We start from the raw sequence: 23,546 nt of genomic DNA on the forward strand, positions 1-23,546 counted from the left end.
AAAAGAAAACAAAACAACAGAAGGAGGGGAAAAACAATAAAAAAATTATCCTGAAATGAGATGAGGAACATCAAAATTATATTTCAAAGAAAGATCTGCCGCTGTGTCATACTGACCTGTAGTTACTCTTCCAGAAGTAAGATCTACTGCTGTATCAGTTGCCCCAACTCGATAATCAAAACTATTCTTGCTTCTGTATGCAAACAGTCCAGCTTCTGATAAATTTGTGTCAGACATAGATGGTTTCATACCTCCAATTCCTCGGTAGCCATATGACCCTGAACGATCATACTGATAATGGTCATCTCTGTAGCCAAAGCGATCTTCAGGAAGAGTAGTGGAAGGTTGCTGTGCTGTACAGCTCCTACCAAACGGCAATTTATAAACCATATCACAGCAGACAGCTCTTCTCCCTGCAGTCAGATCTACAGGCTTTTCATCATCTTCTATTACTGTTGTTATCATACCTGAAGTAGTTTCATCCATTGTTACTACTGCTCTGTGGGATTTTGCAGTGCTAAGGTCAACTGCTCCACTCTCTGCTGGCTCCTGAGAAGTGGAGAGATCAGTCCAACCATTTGTAACACCAACAGGTGGCACAGTAACAGGCTTTGTAGTAGCCCATGTCACTGCCTGTGATGAAGTACCTAGTGATAAATTTATGGGCACTTCATCTCTACCTGCAGAAAAGGCCTGGCTGCCTGCTACTCTGAATGCAGGCTCAAAATGTTTTGCTGTTGTTAGTTGAAGCGGCGTTGTCATCGCATGTCCCAGATCCACAAGGCTGTCTGTGCTGGTGGTGTAGCTCACAGTGGCAGTGCAGGTCATCACAGTCACAGCCTCAGTGACTACAGGCAGAGAAGTCTCAGCAACACACGCAGTGCTAAGATTTATTATGGATGGCTGGACAGTGCTTACTGGCCGTCCACCTGTGTCACTAGCTGGCATTTGCCTTCTTACATCCATGGAAACAGCAGAGAGATCCATGCAGCTGTCTCTCATTTCAATGTCCATCTTAGTCAAAGTGCGAAGATCTATAACATCGCCCAAAGGATGGAATCTTCCATTCTCCCTGTATCTGGGCTGGTCTACAATATGTAGAGGCTCTGGGGGTATGGTAATAGCAACACTACCTAAACCATAACCAGGCACTGGACCCTTGATCACAGACATTGTGGTCTTGGTTATGTCTGTTGTTACTACTTCTGATTTTGAACTAGGTATTTTTTCAGAAGTTGCTTGTGTTGTCACAGGAATAGCTTGCAGTGTACCTGAAATATACATACTCTGACCTGCCATATTTTGAATATCCATAGTTTTCATGGATGTGGTAAAAACTGGTTGCATAAGTTGGGGAATTTGTTCTTTAGAAGGTGCTTCTAAAGGCCAGCTTGTAACAGCCTGGCTAGTTATAGCTTCAGTGGGAGTTCCAGGCTCAGATGGCAATGTGATGACAACATAGGTTTCCTGTGAGGGTTTTGTCAACCTTGGTGAAGATTTATTAGAGTGTGGAGACAAAGGGGATGTGGGAGATGGTATTTTGTATTCAGCTGTGGATACCAAATTCAGAGTCATACTTGAAGTCAATGCCAAGCTTACTGGTTTGGGCTGTGTTTCTGCTGGCTTATGAACAGCTATTGGGAGTGGAGGAACTGCTGGTTTAGGAGCAATTGGAGGTTTAGTTGCTTCAGGGGGCCTGTGACTGAAAACAAGCCCTGCTGGGATGGAGGATGGTTTGGGTGGTACAGGAGGTGGTGTTGGGGTATATGTTTTTGTGATAGGTACCACGTGATCCTTTAATACAGCAGTGGACTCTAGTGTTGGAACACTTGTGACTGACGGTACCACTGAGGGAGCTGCTGCTGCTGGAGCCTTAATCTGTGACTTCTTTTTGGGATAAATGGCTGGCTTGGGTAAAATAGGTGGTGGTGGTAATGGTGGTGGAGGAGGTGGTGGAGGAGGAGGAGGTGGGGGTGGAGAAGGATGTGCAGGAGAATCCAAAGAAGAGCTTCTAAAAACAGAGAATACTTTGGCTGAAACAGCAGGAGCTGAGGAAGGCACAGAGACCATGCTGGTCTTACTTACAACACTGGGAGGGAGTACAGAATATGTTTCAGATGCAGGCTCTGTAACTGGTACTGGTGCTATACATATAGGTGGTTGCTCAGACGCAGCGTTAGTCAAATCAATCCTTGTCATATCAACACCCAATTCTTTGTGTGACTCTTCATGATGAATTTTGACACTGCCAGCCTCTACTATGCTTATAATTTTTCTAGCTGCTTCCTTCTCTGCTTTAGAGGTATCAAAGGTAATGGTATCAGCTGCATATTCCTTGGTTTTTGTAACTGTAGTTGCCCCTACTAAAGGTACAGTTTCAGGCAAACAAACTGTAGTTTGCTCCACACTCTCTGCATCTGATTCAAGAGATGGTTTTTTAGTGGCTCCGGCAATAGATTCATAAGGCATGCTCACCTCAGAGTACTCTTTTGCAGATGTTAAGGGAACCTGTGTTACTACCCTGACACCTTCAGAATCCGCTGGCTTACTTACACCTTCTGCTGGACCTACAAAACCTGTGGTTGTGCTATCTATAGGTGAGGAACTATCTGTGGTACAGACTGAAGATGTAGATGATGTTAAGGAAGCTGTATCAGAAGGTAAAACTGATGCAGCACCTTCTGATGTTTCAGAGTATGTCAATATTGATGTTTCATGAGAAATTATTTCTTGAATTTCTCTGGCATAGTCTGTCAAGTATTCATCTTCAATTTCCTCTGCAGTGAAATGCTGTGTTATTTTAACATCTGGAATAGAAAGTGTTGTGCTACTGACAGGTGATACATCTGAGATTGCTGAAGTAGTGCTTGATGTTAAAGAAGTACTATCCACTATTTCTCCACCACCAGACACCTTTGTATCAGATGTGGGAATGAAATCTGAAGCTGGTTGTGTTGGACTAGACCCTGGAGTTAGCTGCATTTGCTGTCTTTTCATAAGCTCTTCATAAGCAGCTTCTGCATCTAACAAATGTTTTTCCTCAATGGTGGAAGTTACAGTGCTGTCTAATACAACTATTTCATGACTTTCTGGGATAATGTAAGAACTAGAAACAATATCTTCTTGAGGCACAAGAGTATGTAAAGTCTCAACACTATAGTAGTCTTTCTCTAGATCACTAATTTTCTGTGGTTCATCATAGACCTGTTCTGAAGCTCTTGTTTTTTTCTCTTTTCCTCTCTGTTGTATATATTCACTGCTCTCATCTTGTCTCATAACAAGATTAGTATCAATAGTTCCATTGTAAGTATCCTCTACTAAAGATTCATAAATGTAATCCTCTATTAGCATTCCACCATATAAAGACTCTTTTTCAAATACTTCATCTTTTTCATTTGACATTTGAAAAGATTTTGACTTATGCATCATCTCCTCATATACCTCTTCGGCACTTTTCAGTGTCTTTTGACCAGTCTCTTCTTTTGGGAGTCCAGTTGGTTGTTCATCTGTTGGTGAATATAGAGAGACAGCAGTAGGCAATTTGTAAACTTTTTGCACTTCTATTATTTTTTCTGGGCTGATTTCAAAACCTTCAGGTTCTGACTCAATGCTGGGTGAATATTCAGAACAAGACGATCTGTGCAGCTCTTCCATTTCTGCAGCCTGTCGTAATTCTTCTGTTGGAGAAGCATCTTCAATGGGAGAAAGATTACTTGGTGGAGTCTTTGGACGTTCCCTTCGTCTCTGGGCTCTCAGTTCATCCTTATCCTTTTTAGATTTTTTGCTCGAACTTTTTCTTTGTTGCTGTTCTAATTCACGTTGTTTCTCTTGTTCCTTTAGCAGTTCTTCCTCTTCCCGTAGTTCTTCTTCTTCTGAAGAATCTTCAATAGTGGGCAGAAGAGGACCATGTGTCCGATGCCTTGCTTTGCGCTGTTGTTTGCTCTCCCCTCCCAGTTTTTTGTGACTAGGACTACTGTCACTGTCTTCATCAAGTGATGACACTGAAGTAGGAGAGGTACCTGGTGTGAAACTAGAAGCATGTAAACTAGAAGATCCTTCTCCTCTAGATCTATCTTCTGGTGAATCTGTAAGACTCTCCATCTCTAGCTCAGGCTCTTCATCAAAATATAATATACCTTTCTGTTGTTCAGATACTTCAGAATATTTGTTTGTTATTGTACTGTTCAGTTCTATTGTTTTGAAACGTCGAAGGCCTCCTCCCCCAGAAACTGCAAGTTCTTCACTGTCTTGACTTTTACTTTCCCTGTATTTTGGCTCTGGGCTTTCATCAAAAGTCTCATCATCATCATCGTGCCATGAATGTCTTCTTCCTGCATCCTCATCATAGCCTGCACTACTTTTCCGTGCCATTCTTCTGTGCTTTCCAGCTGTTCCTTTGGCTTTGCTTTTCACTTCTTCTTTCTTTTGGCTTTCAGCTGCACTGATCTCTTTGAGTTGATTTCTAATGAATTCATCATCTTCAGAACCTGAAGCATCTTCATCAGCACTCATCTCTATAATCTGTTTTCTAATGAAGTCTTCCTCATCACCTGATCCCTGACTGTCATCTCGTTTGTACTCATCACTGCTTGAAGAACCAACACTAGTTCTTCTTTTTCTCCTTGGAACAGGTGAGTTTTCACTCTCACTGCTGTCTTCCACAGAGTCATAGCGTTGCTGTCTTCTTGCTGATATGTCATCTCCTTCACGTTCTTCCTTGTAGTCTGCCTGGGAGGAAGCAGTTCCTTTGCCCTCTTCTACAATGGTTCCTTCACCTTCTTTGCTAGCTTTTAAGTCTTCCTCATCTGAACTGTAAGATTCTGGAGTGACGGACAAAGGCTTTGGTTTAAGTTGATCCTTTGTCTGTTCACCGTATGTCTCAGAAAGCTCTTTGCCTTTTGAAGATTTTTCATCCGAAAGAGTGCTTGCCTGAGCTTCTAAAATTGAGAGTACAGTACTTTCCAATTTAGCTAGATCTGAGGGGCTTGGTGGACTTTCTTGTGAGATAGTGTCTTTTTTATTAGATTCCTTGAGTAAATCCTTTTCATCAGTGGGGATATGACTTGGAATTTCACCAAGTGAACTTGATATCCCGTCAGAAGAATACCCGGTGTCGCTCAGACCTTGTGGACTTTTCTGTTGCTGAGAGCTTGATGTGTCTGATTTTTCATCCTCCTTTTCCTAAAAAAATAAATACATAATGCGTGTGTATATATTTATATAGAAATTCTTAATGCCTCCTGGCAACTATAAAATGTGATTTTTTTTTTCCTAAAGGATGAGTTCACGCCTCAGATGAAGACTGAACACTAATTTTGCTATTCAAAGCTATTAGAAAAATACAAAACCGTTTCTCAAATTTTGTTTTTTTGCATTGACTCTAACTATGCTTTGCATGGCTGTCCACACTGGCAATTGATTTTACTAGTTTTAGGTTGAACTTCTATTTTTCAACAAAAAATTTAATTGTTTTAACACTTACTAATAATAACTTGCCATTTGATCACATATGTATGGGACAAGTTGCCTAAGGGTTTATTTATTTGAAGATTTTATTTGCAATGTTTCAAAGTTGTCTACATGGTTTTGATACAAAGTAATATAGCTTGACAAATGTCTGCAGAATTTCTAGAGCCTGCTCCTTTCTCTGCCCATTCAACATTTTATAATTGTCTATAAATATGTCACTCTTCTCAAATATTGCACTCATGGTTTAATTTTGTTGATTGAAGTACTACACACTGTGACATGCAACAGAATACGTAGAACACTGAAGCATGATTTAATGACATTTGGAATGTCCCCACATATTGGAATGTCCCCGACAGCTGGGCACTGTACAAATATTTTTTGAGTACCTCATAAAAAAGAAATATCTTGGTATATTGGTAGTGCAGAGTAAGCTGCTGGTGGGGCAGTGTAATTGCAGGGAGGAAAGCATGATGGTCAGCCATTGATCAAAGGAAGGAAACAAGGCAGGCATTCCTGAGTGTGTCAGAACCAACGCTTTCCTTCTCACCCCTTATTGAACATCCTCAGTCATCCTACCTTCCAGAACCTTCTACCTCATTCTGACTGACAAGCATTTTTATCTCCTTCTATAAATAACAAAAATACTAAAAATATCCTGCAGTAAGTAATTCTGCACCAGTTTCACTCCTGCTTCTTGCAGCTGTGAAATGCTCTGCACCTAGTGAAAGTACATTGTTCAGTTAAAACACAGTACACTCTCCAAAATACAGGTCACTTTAGCTCTACTCTGGGCTGACAATTTTAGGAAGCTGTCCCCACATCCACTGGCAATTTGAGAACAAGCATCCCAAAGTCTCACGATTTTAATAATGCAATGCGATCTTAATTTTTGTTAGGGCTATCAATAATAGAAGTAGGTAGTATCTAACAGCTTTGCTAATCTAAGTCAGTGATTTCTGAAGTATAGAAAACCACTTATTTAAATCAACTTCATTGGTAACATAATTATTTGAAACGTAGTTAAAAAAAAGCAGAATAAATCAACTAGGAAAATCATCATGAATGCTATTTATAATTTAAAGTTACATTTACACTCATGCTAAGTTTCTATCAACTACAAGTATTTTCAAAGTTTATTCACACTGAAGTTACATTTAGGGTCAAAATATAAAAACCCAAATATTTTTTTTAGTCAGTCATATTATGTTTTAAACCCAGCTAGATTTAGATTTAATTTATATTTAGATTATGTGTTCTTACTTTTTGATATATCACTTTGAAAACAATCCTACATTCAAACACTAATATTTATATTGGTATTAAAGTATTTATATTATTATTATAGCAATATACTAATTAACATTTTATTAATTAATCATTCACAGGAGTGATTTATTATATGGTTTGCAAAATCAGACTACATTGAATATAATCTACATTTGTTCTTACCAACATTATAACCAATATGGCAGATTCAAATATCTGATGTCATAGCAAAATCCATTGCAAATAAAAATCCAGTGTGAAAAAAACCCAAAACATTTCTAAGGACTTCTTGAATGATAAGGCTGTGATTAATACATAAACATGGAGAAACCTGCATTACTTAAAACAACTTTGGAAAGGCATCACCATTTGAAGGCCACAGCTCTCAATATTCTGAAAAATCGACTCTAGGATATTCTCCAGCCCTTAAGGACAGAATAATGTACGGTTTTTACAAAAAAGTCAGCTATGAATCATAATTAAACATTTCAGGTTTGGTATGTTAAATTTACATTTCTGTACCCTTTATTAAATAAAGAAATTGTTTAAGGGGAATTTATTTTGCTATGTTTAAAAAAAATATATATCATTAAAACCAAGTGATTTTTCCCTCTATAAATAGCACACCCGTCACTAAAACTTCACCTCTGACATTTGATTGTTATTTTTTCATTTATGACCAGTATGTTCATACTTATGAAGGCATACCCAACAAAACTCACTATGATCAATTTAGATGAGCTACTAAAAAATGCAAACACTGATCAAGCTCAAAAGGTTTCCCAGGAGCTGATGGACAGAATATATCCATGAGTGAACCTCTCAGGCCTTGGTTCCCCAAGATACAGTTGGTTGAAAAGCAGAGACAGAAGGCACAGAAAAAGGGAGAGAACGACTGGTCATGGAACAGTTTCAGCCATTCTCCTTGCAGCTGAGTCCAATGTCTAATACCTACTGTGAGCAAACCAGAGGAGATGGCAATGAATATTGCTGTTGCCCACCCTGATGTTAAACCTCAGTATATGACATAAATGACTGCTAAGAATAGCAGCAAACTGAATATGAGAAAGTCTGCTCTTTGTACAGCAAGGAGAAGAAAAAGATCTACAATAAGGGCAGAATTAGTTTCTAACTAGAAATAAAAGGCATGAGAAAAATCCAACTTTTTTTTTAAGGTTATCAACATATGAATATATTTTCTAAGATTTTTATTTTTAACATTGCCTGCACCATGGTACATGCAAACATTATCCTGCATATCATGTTTTGAGATCAATATGCATGTAACTTATAATAAGCAATACTTACAACAAAAGCCACTGGGTTTTTTTTCCTATTACATGGAATCTGAGATTTAGGATATTGTCACTAACTACATCTATTCTTAAAGGTGTGCTAACTTATTATCTGCAGTGTTAGTCATCACATCCACAAAGACAGCATCATTGTTAAACTTGAAAACATATCATAAACATAAGATTTTAGATTAATAACAAAATGTTGCAGAAACAATGTTGATAAGGATCATATGTATATTTCACAACTCTTTGAGAATGAAAAAAATGCACTTATATAAAAAAAATACACTTTTTTTTCCATTGTAAATTAGGAAGTACTGTGGTACATGTCAAATTGGTTTTTCTGAGTATTTCAATGGCATTTCCTCTGAGTTTGTCGTCTGTGTGTTTTTAATATTGAACGAATTTAGCTCTAATACAGACATTGATGAGAGAAAATTCTTGAGAAATGAGGAAGAAGATGACTTATAAAAGCAGCAGTCTGGATAAGACTTTAAAAAGAACAAATGCAACCCCTTTAACTAATGTCAAAAATTATCAAATGTCAATTGTCTGTGCTATGCTAATGACATTTCTGTGATGCCAGAGTCAATCCATTATACAACTACTTTGTATTAGAAGTTTTAACTTTACAAATATAATTTGTTCATAATCTTCTCACTTTTAATATTCTTATTTGAAAATATAAAACTTAGGGTTCAAAAAACGTCTGGCTGTGGTACTTGTGGAAATGTTTTGGTGTTGAAGGTTGTAGTGCTGAGCTAATAATCTTTAAGGTCCTTTCCAATGCAAACCATTCTATGATTCTATGATTTTTTTCATGGATTACTCTATTGTTTGTACTGAATCAGAACTTTAGCCTTTTCATGTCTTCAGGGACTTATTGGGGTATTGCTGCTTTTTTTATGGTTTTGTTTTCTCAGGCTTTTTTGGTTTTTTGTGGGTTTTTTTGTTTGTTTGTTTGGTTGGTTGGTTTTGGGTTTTTGTTTTGTTTTGTTTTGTTTTTTGGAGTGAAAATAGGGTAGAAATAATTGCTTATCTTTTATTGGAAAGCTAGAAGAGTCAGTAACCACCATTTCCACAGAATTAAATATAAAATGACAGCAGTCTGTCAAGTGCAGAAATGTTTTCAGTTGCATCCCTAATTAAAAATACACCTACCTGAAATCCTCCACATGATTCTACTCTGAAATACATGTAAATTATATTCTCCAATGTCTACATATTGTCTTTTACCTGGTGAAATGGAAGCAATGTGTGATATCTAAATTGGTATCACCACTTCCACTTTTATCAAATGCTGTCTTGGGAAGAGCTGTGTCTAGCAATGTTTGATGAGCAGTACAGACAACATTGAAGTACTTCAATAAAGAAAAATTAAAAATAAATCAGAGTTAATTTTACTAAGCATTAGCTAGGTGAGACACCTTCTTGATTTATAATGCTGAATAATTTGAAATAAGATTTTCCCAGATCTCCTTTTCATTTGGCCCAAAAGGTAGAATTTCTGGCTACATTACTCTAAGTATAATTCAAGGATTCCCTCAGTACAATCATACACCATAACTCTTGATATGATCAAGAGCAGTAAACAGAACATGTAATAGGAAGTTTATTTCAGAAAGGAAACTTGGTTTATAAAAATCCTATTTTCCAAAGCAAAATTTCTGAATTAGAATATATTTCTATCCAGATATCTTAATACATAAAACAAAAATCAACCAAACCCTTGACCATTTGACTTGGATTATTTGAAAACATAATTCTGGCAAATGTTAACCACTTATCCCTAAGTCTACTCCTACTTTCATAACATACTACTTTCAAAATGTAATAATCAGCATCTGATTGGTGGTGCTGATACAAAACCCCTAATTTTTCATTTCTCAACAAATTCTCCATGTTATTCTCTTCAGCTGATAAAGTGCCTTGAATAGAGACCTCTAGTACATGCTACCATAAACTCACCCACTCTTCTGACTTGAGAGCCCACAAGAACTGTATCTGAATGTACTTGTCTATATGAGATAAATCAATTAAATAGTAAAAAGAAGCAAAGATTGCATACTTTCATGTACCATGTTCAGGCATCACAAAATATTCCTGAAATTTATATTATATTTTGGTATTTCAAAGCATTGTACACCTTACTCTCTTAGATTATTCCCTTTTGGGACTGAGAACTATGAAAACACTCCAATTTCAATAATTAATCTTCAAAGTCAGAAGAGTCTAGAGAGCAAAGTAAATAAATCTGAATTATTGGAAAACTTATTAAACAGGAACTTTGCCTAAGTTTCAAATGTTTAATTGCTTGAGACTTAAAATTAGGCAAGTTTCAATCTTGAAATGTGCACGTAGAACTGGTGAAACTTTCACTCAATGGAAGTAATTGATTTTATAATTTAGAATCATAACAATAAAGTAGGAAGGAGAGGGTCTGTAAGGATCAGATTCCAAGCTGGAGAAAGGGAAGGGGAAGGGAGAAAAACACTTACTACTTTTTCTCGCACTGCTTCCACGTGGTCGGTTCCTGGCAAAGGTGCTGTTTGAGCAGGAATTTCTTCTTCCTGAGCTTTTTCAGCTTTCAAAACCTCTTGTGAAATCCCAGTTGTCAAATCCTCTTTCTTAACATCTTCTTGCTCCTTAACCTGCAGTTCCTTATAAGGTGCTTCAACTTCTGCTTTCTGTTCAGCAACATGGTCTTTAATCTCAGCTGTAATTTCTTCCTTTTTGTCTTCTGGATGTGATGCACCCTTTTCTGGGATCACAGTTTCTTTACCTTCTTCCAATGTACTTAGGGGTTTCTTTTGGTCTGCAGTTGTTGTTGCAGGAATTTTGTCTGCTGAAGGTGTCTTTGACAGTTTCCCTCGCAGAAATTTTGTTTCTTCTTTTTGACCTTCCTCTTGGATTTTATCCACTGATGAAGTTTTCTTAATTTTTTCATGTTGAAGTTTTATATCTTTCTGAATTCCATGTTGGATTTTATCAACTGAAGCTGCCTTTGGCAATTTTCCCTCCTGAAGTTTTGTATCTTCCCTCTGAGGTGCAGGTTGGATTTTGTCAGCTGACAGTGCCTTTGCCATTTTCATCTGTTGGAGTTTTGGGTCTTCTTTCTGAATTCCCTGTAGAATTTTGTCAGCTGAGGGCATCTTTGCCAATTTCGCCTCTTGAGGTTTTATGTCTTCCTTCTGAACTCTATGCAAAATTTTATCAGCTGAGGATGTTTTTGCCAGCTTTGCTTCTTGCAGTTTTTCATCCTCCTTCTGAACTTCATGCAAAACTCTGTCATAGGAGGCTGTCTTTGTCAGCTTTGTTTGCTGAATCCTTGGGTCTTCCTTCTGAGAAGCATGCTGGATTTTATCAGCTGAGGGTGCCTTGACAAGTTTTCCCTGCTTAGGTTTTGCATCTTCCTTTTGAATTCCTTGTTGGATTTTATCAGCTGACAGTGTTTTTTCCAGTCTCCCCTGCTGAAGTTTTGGAGCTTCCTTCTGGACGCCTGGCTCTTCCTTCGGCTTTGCTGCTGCAGGAGTGGGAGGTGTGGAAGTTTTCTGAGGGGAATGTGAGGCAGCAGGCAGAGGCCGTTTTTGAGGAGGAGCAGCTGCTTTGGATGTTGGCTGTGAAGGGCCTGTTTTTGGAAGTGGCACCTTGCCCATATCTCCAAGCTGTCCTGACATTGCCCTTTGGGTCTGGCAGTTTAAGCACAGCCATTCCTGCACCTGTGATACAACAAACACATGAAGTTACTTATTTGAAAAAAAAATAAAAAATAAAATCACACAGTGTTTCCAGCTGATACAGTTGAATTCTTTCAATCTGAATGCTATGCATACTGATAAGTTATTTCTTTTCTTTCCTGCTCTTGCAGGAAGATCCATAGCACCATTCCAGAAATGGAGTTTATCAGGTTCCAGAAAGCCAAGATGAAGAAATATAAGAAGACACTGGGAAAATTAACAGCAACAACCTTTTTCCAAAGTATTGATGACCTATATGTGCAAAGTTTGCTTACATATTTCTAACATATATTTCTTCCTAAAGCTTCTATCAATAGTTCCCTATAATTTTGCAAGCCTGAGAAAAAGGGGACCAACTGGAACTTATGACTCTGTACTTCTCTTAGGAAATCTCCTCTTGAGGTTTTGTATAGGTATCTGTGTAAATTTATTATGGCTGTAACTCAACAGGAAGATCACCTCTCTGCTCACTTTACTGCTAAATCCCTCCTGCACACTGGCTCCTTTTACTTTTCTTCCCAGAAAATCAGAAAAAGGACAAGTGCCTCTATCTGTGCAAAAGATCTCGTTGCAGTTGCCTAGCTACTATATGAGAGGAGTAATCACACTGTTTCCAGTGGGATTTAGTTTATAGTTCCTTTAAAACAGCAAAAGAAAATTTTAAGCTCAGAAAGGCACTGAAAGGAAAGAAAAAGCCAGACTTTTCTGAATACTAGAATAGCTAATGTAGGTTTATTTCACTAGTGCAAAATGAGCTTTGCTGCTAGATAAGTGGTGTACACTGTACAATAAAATCTACATTTAAAAATAGCTGATCAGCTATTTTTATAACTGTTATATAAATTACAAGAAATACAGATGATATGACAAAAATTTGAAGTAAGAACAGCTCACATGGGTTTGTTTTATGGGAATGCAACTAAGGAGAGGCTATTTAATGTATAAAATTGTCTGAGAAATTTTGTTTCAGGCATAAGCAAAGCAAGAATGCAAGCATTATTATTCAGGTCATCAAACCATTGTCTTGTGTATTTATTATTCTACTTTTATAGAAATGACCAAACAAGTGAGCATCCTAGTAATTCGCACAAAAATATTTAATAATAATACCTGATAATATTACCTCAATAAATGCAGTTTATCAGCTGAATCAACTGTCTCCCCTAACACTTCTATATCCCTTGCAAATCAAAACTGTATCAGACTATAAAATATCATTTAGGTTTAGTTTTTCTGCTGAAAAAAAGCATTTAAACTTATTCTCCAGGATCTATTATCCTCCTCCTTAGGACTTAAAGTGTTCCAACTACACATTATTTGTTTTGGAAGCACTAATTTAGAAATATAAATTATTTTTTTTTTTTATGAATGTGGAAAATAAAACTCATTTTTCCTGCAAATATTTTATTTAGATGGGATTATCTAGAATTCTTACTATAGTTTCCTCTCTTTTCATAGAAAATAGTATTGGAAACTATAAATATGTTGTGTACTGTCTTTTATAAACTCAAAATAAAAGCAATGCTCCAGGAAATCATGATATTATTATTAGAAGTCTGCTATGGACTAAACATACTAGATAACATTTAGCATAAAAAGACTACTGATGAAAAGATCCAATTTCATAATAGCTTTGATTGTTTTATCATATAGTTTGTAAGATCAATATTAAAATTTGGCAAAATAATTATCATAGTTATTTCTTTAAATTTTTTGGAGGGCCAGAAAGATTTTAAACCCACAAAAAGGGGGCAGATTTTGCTTTATGCATTAGGCCAATTCCTATACTCATTTCCCAATGAAATAATGCAGAAATAATGCCATTGTTATTTGTGCTAATATAGCTTCAGTCAGCACAGGGTATGAGAATAAGACAGTACTTAAACAAATTAATCTTCTCAGAATCTAGCCTTAGCCATCTTTAATTATATAAAAACAAAATTAAGTGTCTTCTGCCAAGAAATATACCATGGTTCAAAAAATTACTGCTATATAGATATTCTTTATGAGCATGTTAATTTATACTTTAAATTCACGCTTTTTTGGCAATACCATTGTTTCACCTATTTTATTTTTATTTCCTTATATCCATAGGGTCTCTATGTTTGTTTCTTTCCTGTCCACATTTGGTGGTGTATCTACACCTGGCTCTACTCCCAGCTCTGCTGATTATGCAGATTCCACCTAGTACCTCTCAGCAGCAGCCTACTCACTGCTCACACACTTGCTCCTTCCCAGGTTCATCATCACTTCCCTTTCCCTCATTTAAATCCTTCACAGACCCAGTTCTTTGAGTGCCTGCAAGAACTTTAGCAACTTTAGTAACAGCATTAAGTGTTTAAGACCCAAAACAGCCACCCAGGCACTGTTTCCACTACTTGCTGTCTCTATTTAGTGTCTTTTCCCTGGGGTAAATTTCTGCAACTCAGGGACAATGCTTTGTGCTGAGCATATAGTAAAACTCATGAAAATAATGACAATTAACATGAGGGAAGGAATTTGATGTTTGCATAAATTTTGTCAAAAGATGGAACTCCCAGACTTGCCCCTCTGCCGTAACAATGAATCTGATAGTAGGGAAATAACCTGGAATTGTCCAGATATTTAGTGATTTAAAGAACCTTGTCATTGTCCTCATGGACTTTTTCTATATCTGCATCTATTTACCACTTTATTTTTCAGTGCTGCTACATAAGCATTGTATATACTACTCCCAAAGCTATGTGTTTCATATAATGGTTTTTCATTATCATGCAGATATTTGGTCACAAAAGAGCCTAAAAAAATCATCTTATAGCAGCCTCTAGCTGCTGATTCTCTGTCAGAATGCTTTTCTGTAAAATCAAATTTTGTACCATGAAGTCATATGCCTCAGTCTTAGACTTGTCTTTTCCTCAGTTAACCTCATGTCCTGAATGCAAGATTTTCCCTAAGGCTATCTCTTCAGTTAGCCTGTCAACCCAAATTTATTAGGACTTGGGAAATGGACATCATCTTCTTTTAACAGTCTTCACTAGATAAATCTTCTTAGTTCTTTACCAAATTCTTCACACCCTTTGGTTCCTGAATTGGCTGTAGACATTATGATTGGCTCTACAAGTGATACAAGTGCTTTAATACCAAGGATCCACACCTCTCTCCCAATGTTTTACATCCCAGTATTGCTGGACAGAACAGAGTAGCTCTGTCACAGTGCTCTCCTCACTCAGTTTTGTAATTAAAACATGCCATTATGAAAAGGGCATACATCTAACATTCATTGTGAATGTCTTTTTTTCAGTGATCAGGCAAGAGCTCTGCCGTGCTTGTTACAGAATGGTCCTTTCTGCAAAAAAAAATCCATACAAACTGAGGACTTGGATCTTCTACCTCTAGAAGGACTATTCAAATTTCTAGACCTACATGCAAAAAAGTTCCCACCTATGCTGCATAGATTGATAGAGAAACAAAAATATTCAGAGCATAATCACAAAATTAGACTGTAGATCTGGAAGAAACAAAAAATACAAAAATAAAATACTAAAACCTCACATTTTCTCTATCCAAACAGTGTTAGGCAGGCAGGAGGTAACTGTCTAAATGAAGCCAATTTGGCAGTGACAGGGTCCACAGTGGAGCCTCTATGGCATCCAGAATTAGAAAAAATGCAGAGAGGTTTTCACAGATACAGTGTCTGTGGAGATCACAGGCAGTTTTCCAGGCTCATTCTCCTGAATTTACACATAAATTTTGTCTAAAATGTCACTTAGGAACTTAAACTTATTTTTGGATTCTACCCCAAGTGGAGAAATGATGTGCAAACAAATGCTTAGTCAGATGGCTGATTTTTGGAGAAAAGGTTAGAAAAACGTGGCTAATTTAACCAAGGGAAATGAATCTCACAAATATGACTTATATGGAAGGAAAGGTATATTGGCTGCAAACCAAATGGGTATTAGTTGTCCATGGACAAATTTAGCTTTAAAATTAGCTTTAAAATTCACCTTCCTTGCCAGTAGTGATTTGAAGTTTTGAATATGATACAATAGGAGTGTGGTACAGAGAAACACAGTTAACTTCAATACATGATGTGTTTGCCAACAAAATCACTCAATGATTCATGAAAGTCTACCAATTTTATAAACTGCATTTCTGTAATAATAATCAAAAGCAGAATACATTATATCATTAGCATTAAATAGATTCATAGAATTTAATTGACTTTAAATATCAAGGTGTCTTTCAGCCACAAAAGAGAGATAACAGAAATCTCCAAAAACTGGTTCAGATTAATTTAAAGCATCACATTAGAAAAAACAACTGTATAAATCCCTGCAGAATAATGTATTTTGTCAACAGGAGGAGGAAGGAATCACCTTTTCAGTTTAAGAATGTTTTTTTATTAAATTTGCTTAAGTTGCAACTAAGATGAGACTGTTTTCTGAACAATGCAAAACAAAATACCATCTTTTATCTTTTTCTCAGATAAAGAGTTTCAGTATGTGGTTGAGGAAAACTAAGTAATCTCAGCCTGTCATTATTGCTATTAATTTATATGTTTGCTTACAAGCTGTCACAACTATGAAATAAGTTATTTTCAATTATCTCTTTTTCTTACACAACAAGTGATAAAGAAAGAGAATAATGCAGCAGACTACCAGAAAAGTAGAGAGGAATTGGTGTTTCTCCCACGTGTCAAGAATTACCTGCTCCTTAATTTAATAGGATTGGGACTGCTGCATATTTCAGTCAATTATGTACAGATGAAATACAGAGTATGACAACACAAAGATGACCTACTTCTTCAAGTGATGACAATTCTGAAATGTGTACACCCTTACCTTACTTCAAGATGCATCTTAGCACCTACAGAAAAAGCTCAAGTTTTGTGTTTTTTCAGCAACTGCTCTGCTTTATGGGAATTTTTATTTTAGCAATTAAATTTAATAGACAATGGTATTTTTATGTGTATAGTATCTGTGTATACTTTAATTTCCCTTAGTTATTTTGCTGAAATCCGTTAGAGGCTTAAAATTATGCTGTCAATTCACAAAAATGTATCCCTAGTGAGTATATACACCATCAGAGATGCAAAAGAACCAAAAACTGTGGAAAAATTCCTGCATTTTTATTGAGGAGGGGTGAACATCACTGTATTTGTTTTTACTCTGCATCTAACTGCACTGTAATATGTTTGTTGCTTTTTTCATGCATCATTAGAACAAGATGACTGAATGTCCTCCTTTGTATTGGCAGGTTTAGCTGTAGGGGTGCTGGTGCAAAACAAAGGCATGATCCTTCCTCCTCAGTCTTACACAGAGAAATTCCCTTCGAGCAATTTAGTACTCCTGGTGACCACTTCTTCTGTTACCATGGCAAAAACAACCTCAGTGAAGGAAAAAGCAATAAAGTGGATATAGGCATCATTCAAATGCCAACTTTATTTAACATTTAAGTTTCTTTTTAATATTGACTTTTACAGTGGAGTACACATGGAAATCAGCTCTCTATCCTTAAATAACAATGACTATAAAATTGTCTGATTAAGTGGTCTTCTAATCTACTAAGTCCATGTCAGAGTGGTAACTGCATTATTTTGGTATCTTATTTCACTCAAAAAAGCCACTGCAGATAGAGAATTTGTGGGCAAGATAAGAAGATAATGGTTACATTCATAAACATATTTCAGTGCATATCTGACAACCAGTCAGATAAAAATTGTTGCAGTGACATTCTCTTTCACAGGTTCTTTTAAGAAAATTCCCAGTTAGATGACTAAATCAATTTCTGTTTGCTTGCATATGTGACAAATGACCACACTGTAGTGCATTAATGAATAGCAGCATGTGACCTCTATTAATGCTATTTTCAACTTGCTTTGAGAGAATTGTAGTTCTTAAAGATTTCTGTAGATCCTATAGACCAAAGAAATCCAAAGTTGTGTTAGTGTCTGAAGTAATAATTTTATGGTAAAAATACAGTTTTATTAAATAGTTATTAAATAGTTATTATATAAACCAGTTCAGTCACAGCTCTAAAATTGTCAGGCTATTGTAATCCTTCTTGGCTATATGTAGATGTTGAGAAGTCTCACTATGCTCCTTTGTAGCCTTTATCACAACAGTCTCAAAGAATAACTGTTTTCTGTGCCTCCTTGCAGCTGAACCACCATTCCCCACAATCTGGTCAGCAGAGCACGTGAGTATTCCCATCCCACCATTGCTATTATTTGTTCTGAACTGACAAAATGTCTAGTGTCACAGATGGCACCAAAACAACAAACACCACCATCCCCTGAAGAGTTTGTGGACTATTCAATTCTGTGTTCAATGCTGACCTTTTACAGACAGTCTAGAGAAAATTGTTTTTGTTCAAAAAATAGATCTTAGCAATGGAACTAGCTTCTGTAGCAAAAAAGGAGAACTGTTATTTTTATTACATCTCACAATATGTATTTAGCTATAAAGTACAAATGAAATCTTTCTATCTGAACCTTAGTGGATCATATATACAAACACCTTAACCATTTTTTGTAAAAACTTTTTATTTTAGTCATCCCCAATAGAAATACAGAGACAACTGATACACATTGCTTTGAAAATTCATTTTGCATTTTATTTGCTCTTGCAAATCAGATAATCCTAAAACTAACATGTGCAGTTCACCCAAAAAATATGCTGTGAAACACCAAAAATCTCTGCTAAGATAGATTGAAATGTGTCTTTTGTCCCCATTTTACCTATTAATGCATGAATTTTTTAATGAAGAGGGATCTGTAGGCTTCAAGTGAAATGCTATCAACAGAGATGTAAGTCCTGAAAGAATAAAAGGTGATTTTAAATTATTATTTTTTAAAACTCCTAGGTCTATCCAGTCTCATCTAACCTAAATTTTAAATATTTGACTGAGGAAATAAAGTTATGACCCTGGCTACTCAGATTCACTCAGCAGGCTATGGGATGTTCTCTCCAGGTATGAACAGTGTTGGTGGTCTGACTGTTGTATCTGTTCCTGATTAGGGAGAGAGCCTGCAGCAAACTGTGCTCCACACAGACCTCACTCCAAGGATGAAGGTGAGATTGGCTCCTTTAGGTGCCCAAAAATGAGGGGGGCAGACAAAGATACAAGCAGACAAATAAAATAGGGGATAATTCAGCGTCAAGGAAACACACTACTCTCGATGAAGAGAACACCAGTCCAGCAGAAAGGGAAGATTCCTTACCAGGCTTTGGAAAATTATATTAATTATTAGCTACAGATACAGTAAGAAGTTTGCATGTAACCATTTTCTGATACAGTGGCAGCTGTCATAGCAGTAAAGAGATAAAAGAAGTAAACAAAAGAAATGGATATGACATCTGTGCAGAATGACCATGGCTTTGTGTCTTATGGCACGTGCTGAGAAGCACACAAACCTTGCAGCACCTTCTTGAGCTCTTCCCAATGGACATTTCTCCTAAACACTCAAAATGAGGAGGTGAAAACCATACTGACCTCCCTGCTGTGGGCAGTATGCAGACTTTGCATGAGAACAGAAATTGTCACTGCCTGGATTCACAACACATGGGCAGAATAACACTTTATCACACTTTATTAGTGGCCATTGCCACTGATAAGAGGCAAATTCCCAAGACTTGTGGCAACACAGCACAAAGTCTAGGGAAAGGCAAGGGGAGAGTGAGGTGCAGGTGCAAAAGGGAAAAAACAAGGTTTTTAGTCTCTTGGCTTCATATTCCTTTGAGGTTGATCAGCTCTCAGGGAGACTGTGGTGACACGTTTTAAGTGGCAATAATCTTTTCTGTATGTCCTGCCCATTGTTTTGACCTTGCACTTTCCTGCCTACAATTTTGCCTTTGTGCCAGCCCATGATAGAAAATATTGGAAATATTTTCTTAAAAAGGAATATGCCGTTTAGCCAGGAAGAAAATCCTGTCAAAAACTGTAACTCAGAAAAAGGAGCTTGCTGTGCTCTCCCATAGTTTGGTAAATATGTACGAGAACTATAAACAAAATACTTTTCTTGGAAACTTCAGACCAATATTCATAAAAAATTCTTCTCAATATTTTGTACAGAAACATAAGTGCAATCTGTTTCAAAGTATAACATACTGTGATGCTACAGCATGACTTAAAGCAGATGTTTTCTTGGTGTTTAATGTGCAAATAAAACCTATATACTCCAGCAATCACACATAATAAGCTTGAGTTTACTTTCAAGAGAAACCATAAAATTATGCAAAGAAAATACCAAATAATCTAAACTCATGTAAATCTTCCCAAAACAAAAGTACTGCTAACTCAATATAACTATTAAATATAAGAGGAAAAGACAGTTCTTAACTGCTAAAGAAATGCTACAAAACTGGAAAAAAACAAAAGCAAAAACCAAACCAAACCAAAGCAACAACAACAACAAAACAAACAAACAAACAAAAAACAAAACCACAAAAAACTCAACCCTGTGAAATCTGGGGACTTTATTTTTCTGTCTCATTAGTGTTAATAAATTTTTCATAGTTCCTTGGAAGTAAGGGCAAGGCACCAAAATATTGAACTGTAGTAGGAATACTCAATTTCCCAGTGGACTTGCAATGCAAGTAATAGATACATTATGATTGAAAATTATTTATTTTGTCCTTCTAAAATGAAAATTTTCACATGTCTCAAAATACACACTGTACTACAAAGTGGGAAGGAAACCCCTACACATGCAGTAAAAAATAAAGTGGCTCCAAAATTACCTCCTTGCATTCCTTAGTTGCACTTTCACTTCTTTTTGCTATCTTCAGAAGGAAAAAAATTCTCTCAAATCAACTAGTCAGCTCAGGTCTAATACTAATTACATAATTACTTAGTTTAGCTTATTCAGAATTTCTCCTTGATAAGAAGACAGAGGATCCCTCCATACATCTTCAAAACTATTTCATGGAAAGGACAAATCTATAATTTTACACTCATGTATGAATGAATGATACATAGACATCCACACACATGTATGCAGTACACAGGAAGCCAAACAAACTTATATTCATAGAGTTTTATGTTCAGAAAGGGCAATTATTTTCAACAGATTTGATTCTTTAATGCCAAAATCGTTCTAGTTTCACAAAGTTTTCTATTCTCAACCTTTCAGCATTTTTAGAAAGATAACCAAATTTATGGGGGGAACTTCTCTAACTTCAAAGATTATTGTTCCAATAAATTGTCTATTTGTCTATCCGTTGAATTTTTTTTTTTTTTTTTTTGTTGGGTTTTAGATGGCATAAAAATACAAAAAGAAAAAACCAGATAAAATATGAATTTTAAATATATTTTTAAAGAACCATATTAAAACTTCAAAAATAAAATCTCTAAAGAAAGTAATGCAAGACCAAGATTCATGTGATACAGGCTTAGCACTTTCCCACACCATGTAGCTGAACTGTAAATGGGTGTTATACTCACAGTCCCTTTTGGCAAAAAATATCACAGTTACTTTGTCATGAAAATAGCTTTTGTTTTAAACTACATAACACTTTACAAAAATGATGCTAAAAATATCATAAATACAGATCTAATGGGAAATAACACATTTTCTGTTTGCATTGATTGTATTCTTCTTCTTCCTATACATAGTGTATTCATACTTAATAGTTTTGTACCTTATGTCAGGTTTGACAAACCTTATTCTTGTGGTAATATCTGTATCATTCTCACAATGATAGCAGAAACTGCATGGAAGCTTAACTTTTATCTTGAAAGCATGGCCTGTCTTGAACCATGTTTTAAAACAGGTATTTGATGCTAAAGTGTTCCTAGTAAATCTTTTAGATAAATTGAAAATTGTTAAAGAGTTTTAGAAATATTTGAAAATACTTTTAATACAAAGTGTTACTGGGTTCTAAAGTTAACTGTTCTTATTACACTGTCATTTCAGAAGCACACAGTTCTCTTACCTTACTTCAAAACCCAGAATATTAACATCTGTCACAAAAATAAACAAAAAATTTAATTCTCCAAACCTGGACTAAATTCTATATTTTTATCCCTTATTAAAAAACTCAAAATGGCAAAAATAACCCTTAACAAAAATAGCAAATAAAGAAATAAGATCAACATTCATCTGAAATTTTATGTTGACAAATGTGTTGCTGTTATTCAAAACAGAATGATCTTATTTTCTCATTAAAAGTCAATTATCAAGTCTTAATTAATTTTGAAGCATTTGCTCAATCCTTGAAACACTCTTTTAAAGAACCTGTTTATATCATAAATAACATGATCTAATCCTCATTCTTCCAGGATGAGTGACACCAATGTCAGCTTCTAATTAATTTAATTGTACGTTCTCTTATAAGTCAAGAACAAACATCTGGAAATAAAAATGACAAAGAGTTCAATAGCAGTCCCAGTGGTTTGATGAAAAGTGAAAAGTAAAAAACCCAAAAACACAAAATGAAAAAAACTCCCAAAAAACCCACCCCAAAGCCCAAAACTTCCTCCTTATCTTTCTAGGCTATGAAAGCCCCCACATGGCAATGGAACCCTGATGATTAAAATGAAGTAAGGCTCTCACCCAGGCAGCAGTTCCACTTTTCTGTGCAACAATCCTGAGAAAAATGTTACAACCACTTCTATTGTTATTTTATTCTTCTTCAGAGACAGACCCAGAGTTTTCTGCTACTTACAAGCTCACCACTCATGGCAGGATACTCCTATAAGGAATGGTCAAAAAACTAATGAAACAGCATTTTGCAGAAAAAAAAAGTCCCAAAACAAAACAGTGGAATGGATTTTGTTGGTGATCTCTAAATTTCCTTGTTTCCCTAAAATTATCACAATTTCCACAAGAAAACTCCCAAAAAGAATGAAGAAAACCCCAAAAAATAATTAAGAAAACCAAACAAACAAATTGAACAACCAAACCCATTAAAAAAAAAAAGAAATAATAAAAATCCCCAAACCAAAAGAAAAAAACCACAACAGCCTTTTGGTAAAATTATTCAAAATAATTTTTTAGTTCTTGGTTTTGTGGCACTTGAACAATTTAGCTACTTCATTCTCATCTTAATTCATAATTTATAAAGCCAGGATATAATTTTTTAATTATTCTAAAGATATATATCTTTAGAAAAGAAACTTACTCGTAGCTTTGTAAACTATATAGCTTAAATTAGGAATTTGCATTTACATTCTATTTTTTTAATAATATATATCATGTAAGCCAATTAAAAAAAAAACAAAACAAACTTTTAGTAAAATATGTATCTGCCTGAGTAAAAACAACAAAAAATCAATTATACTATAATTTGATATAAATTTTAAACAACCTCAGAAAGAAAGAGCCTTTGTCAATATGGGTTATGGAGAGCTGCAGATATAAAAGCCAGAAGAGTGTATTACAGAGATCATAACTCCAGATGTATGGCAAGAGAATTCAAATTGCATCCTAAAACATAACAGAAATTATCATATCTGTATTATAGTCCATGTAATCAATTCCCAAGCTTTTGACACCAGAATAATATGCAGTCTGCTTGTAAAATGAACCATTTATGGGGCTCTCTTCAAAAAAACATCTCTAGGCAATGAAGTGGAAAGTTCACATCTGTCTTCAAGGGCAGATCTAGAAGCAGTTTCCAGTGTGCAGAAGTGAATTTTTTTGTACATAAAAACAGTTAAAATTATGTCCTGCAATAATATACATTTAATATTAACCCAGTACTTCAGAAATAATTTTTTTTTCTTTAAAGATGGAACTTGGATGAAACCATTTTAATTATTCTGCAGAAAAGAACTAAGCGGACTTTTTTTT

At 35.7% G+C, this 23,546-nt stretch overlaps 1 protein-coding gene across 1 annotated transcript in view; it reads right to left on the bottom strand.

The window, feature by feature from the left end:
- Window positions 1-23,546, bottom strand: part of PCLO (piccolo presynaptic cytomatrix protein) — a 308,509-nt gene that overhangs the window by 163,610 nt on the left and 121,353 nt on the right. The window contains exons 4-5 of the mRNA XM_056516399.1: window positions 10,535-11,755; window positions 117-5,181 (exon numbers count right to left, since the gene is read on the bottom strand). Of these exons, the coding sequence (XP_056372374.1) occupies window positions 117-5,181; window positions 10,535-11,755 (6,286 nt within the window). The remainder of the gene's footprint in view (window positions 1-116; window positions 5,182-10,534; window positions 11,756-23,546) is intronic.

The sequence above is a fragment of the Oenanthe melanoleuca genome, chromosome 1A, assembly GCF_029582105.1.
Source record: "Oenanthe melanoleuca isolate GR-GAL-2019-014 chromosome 1A, OMel1.0, whole genome shotgun sequence".
In the NCBI taxonomy this organism is placed as follows: domain Eukaryota; kingdom Metazoa; phylum Chordata; class Aves; order Passeriformes; family Muscicapidae; genus Oenanthe; species Oenanthe melanoleuca.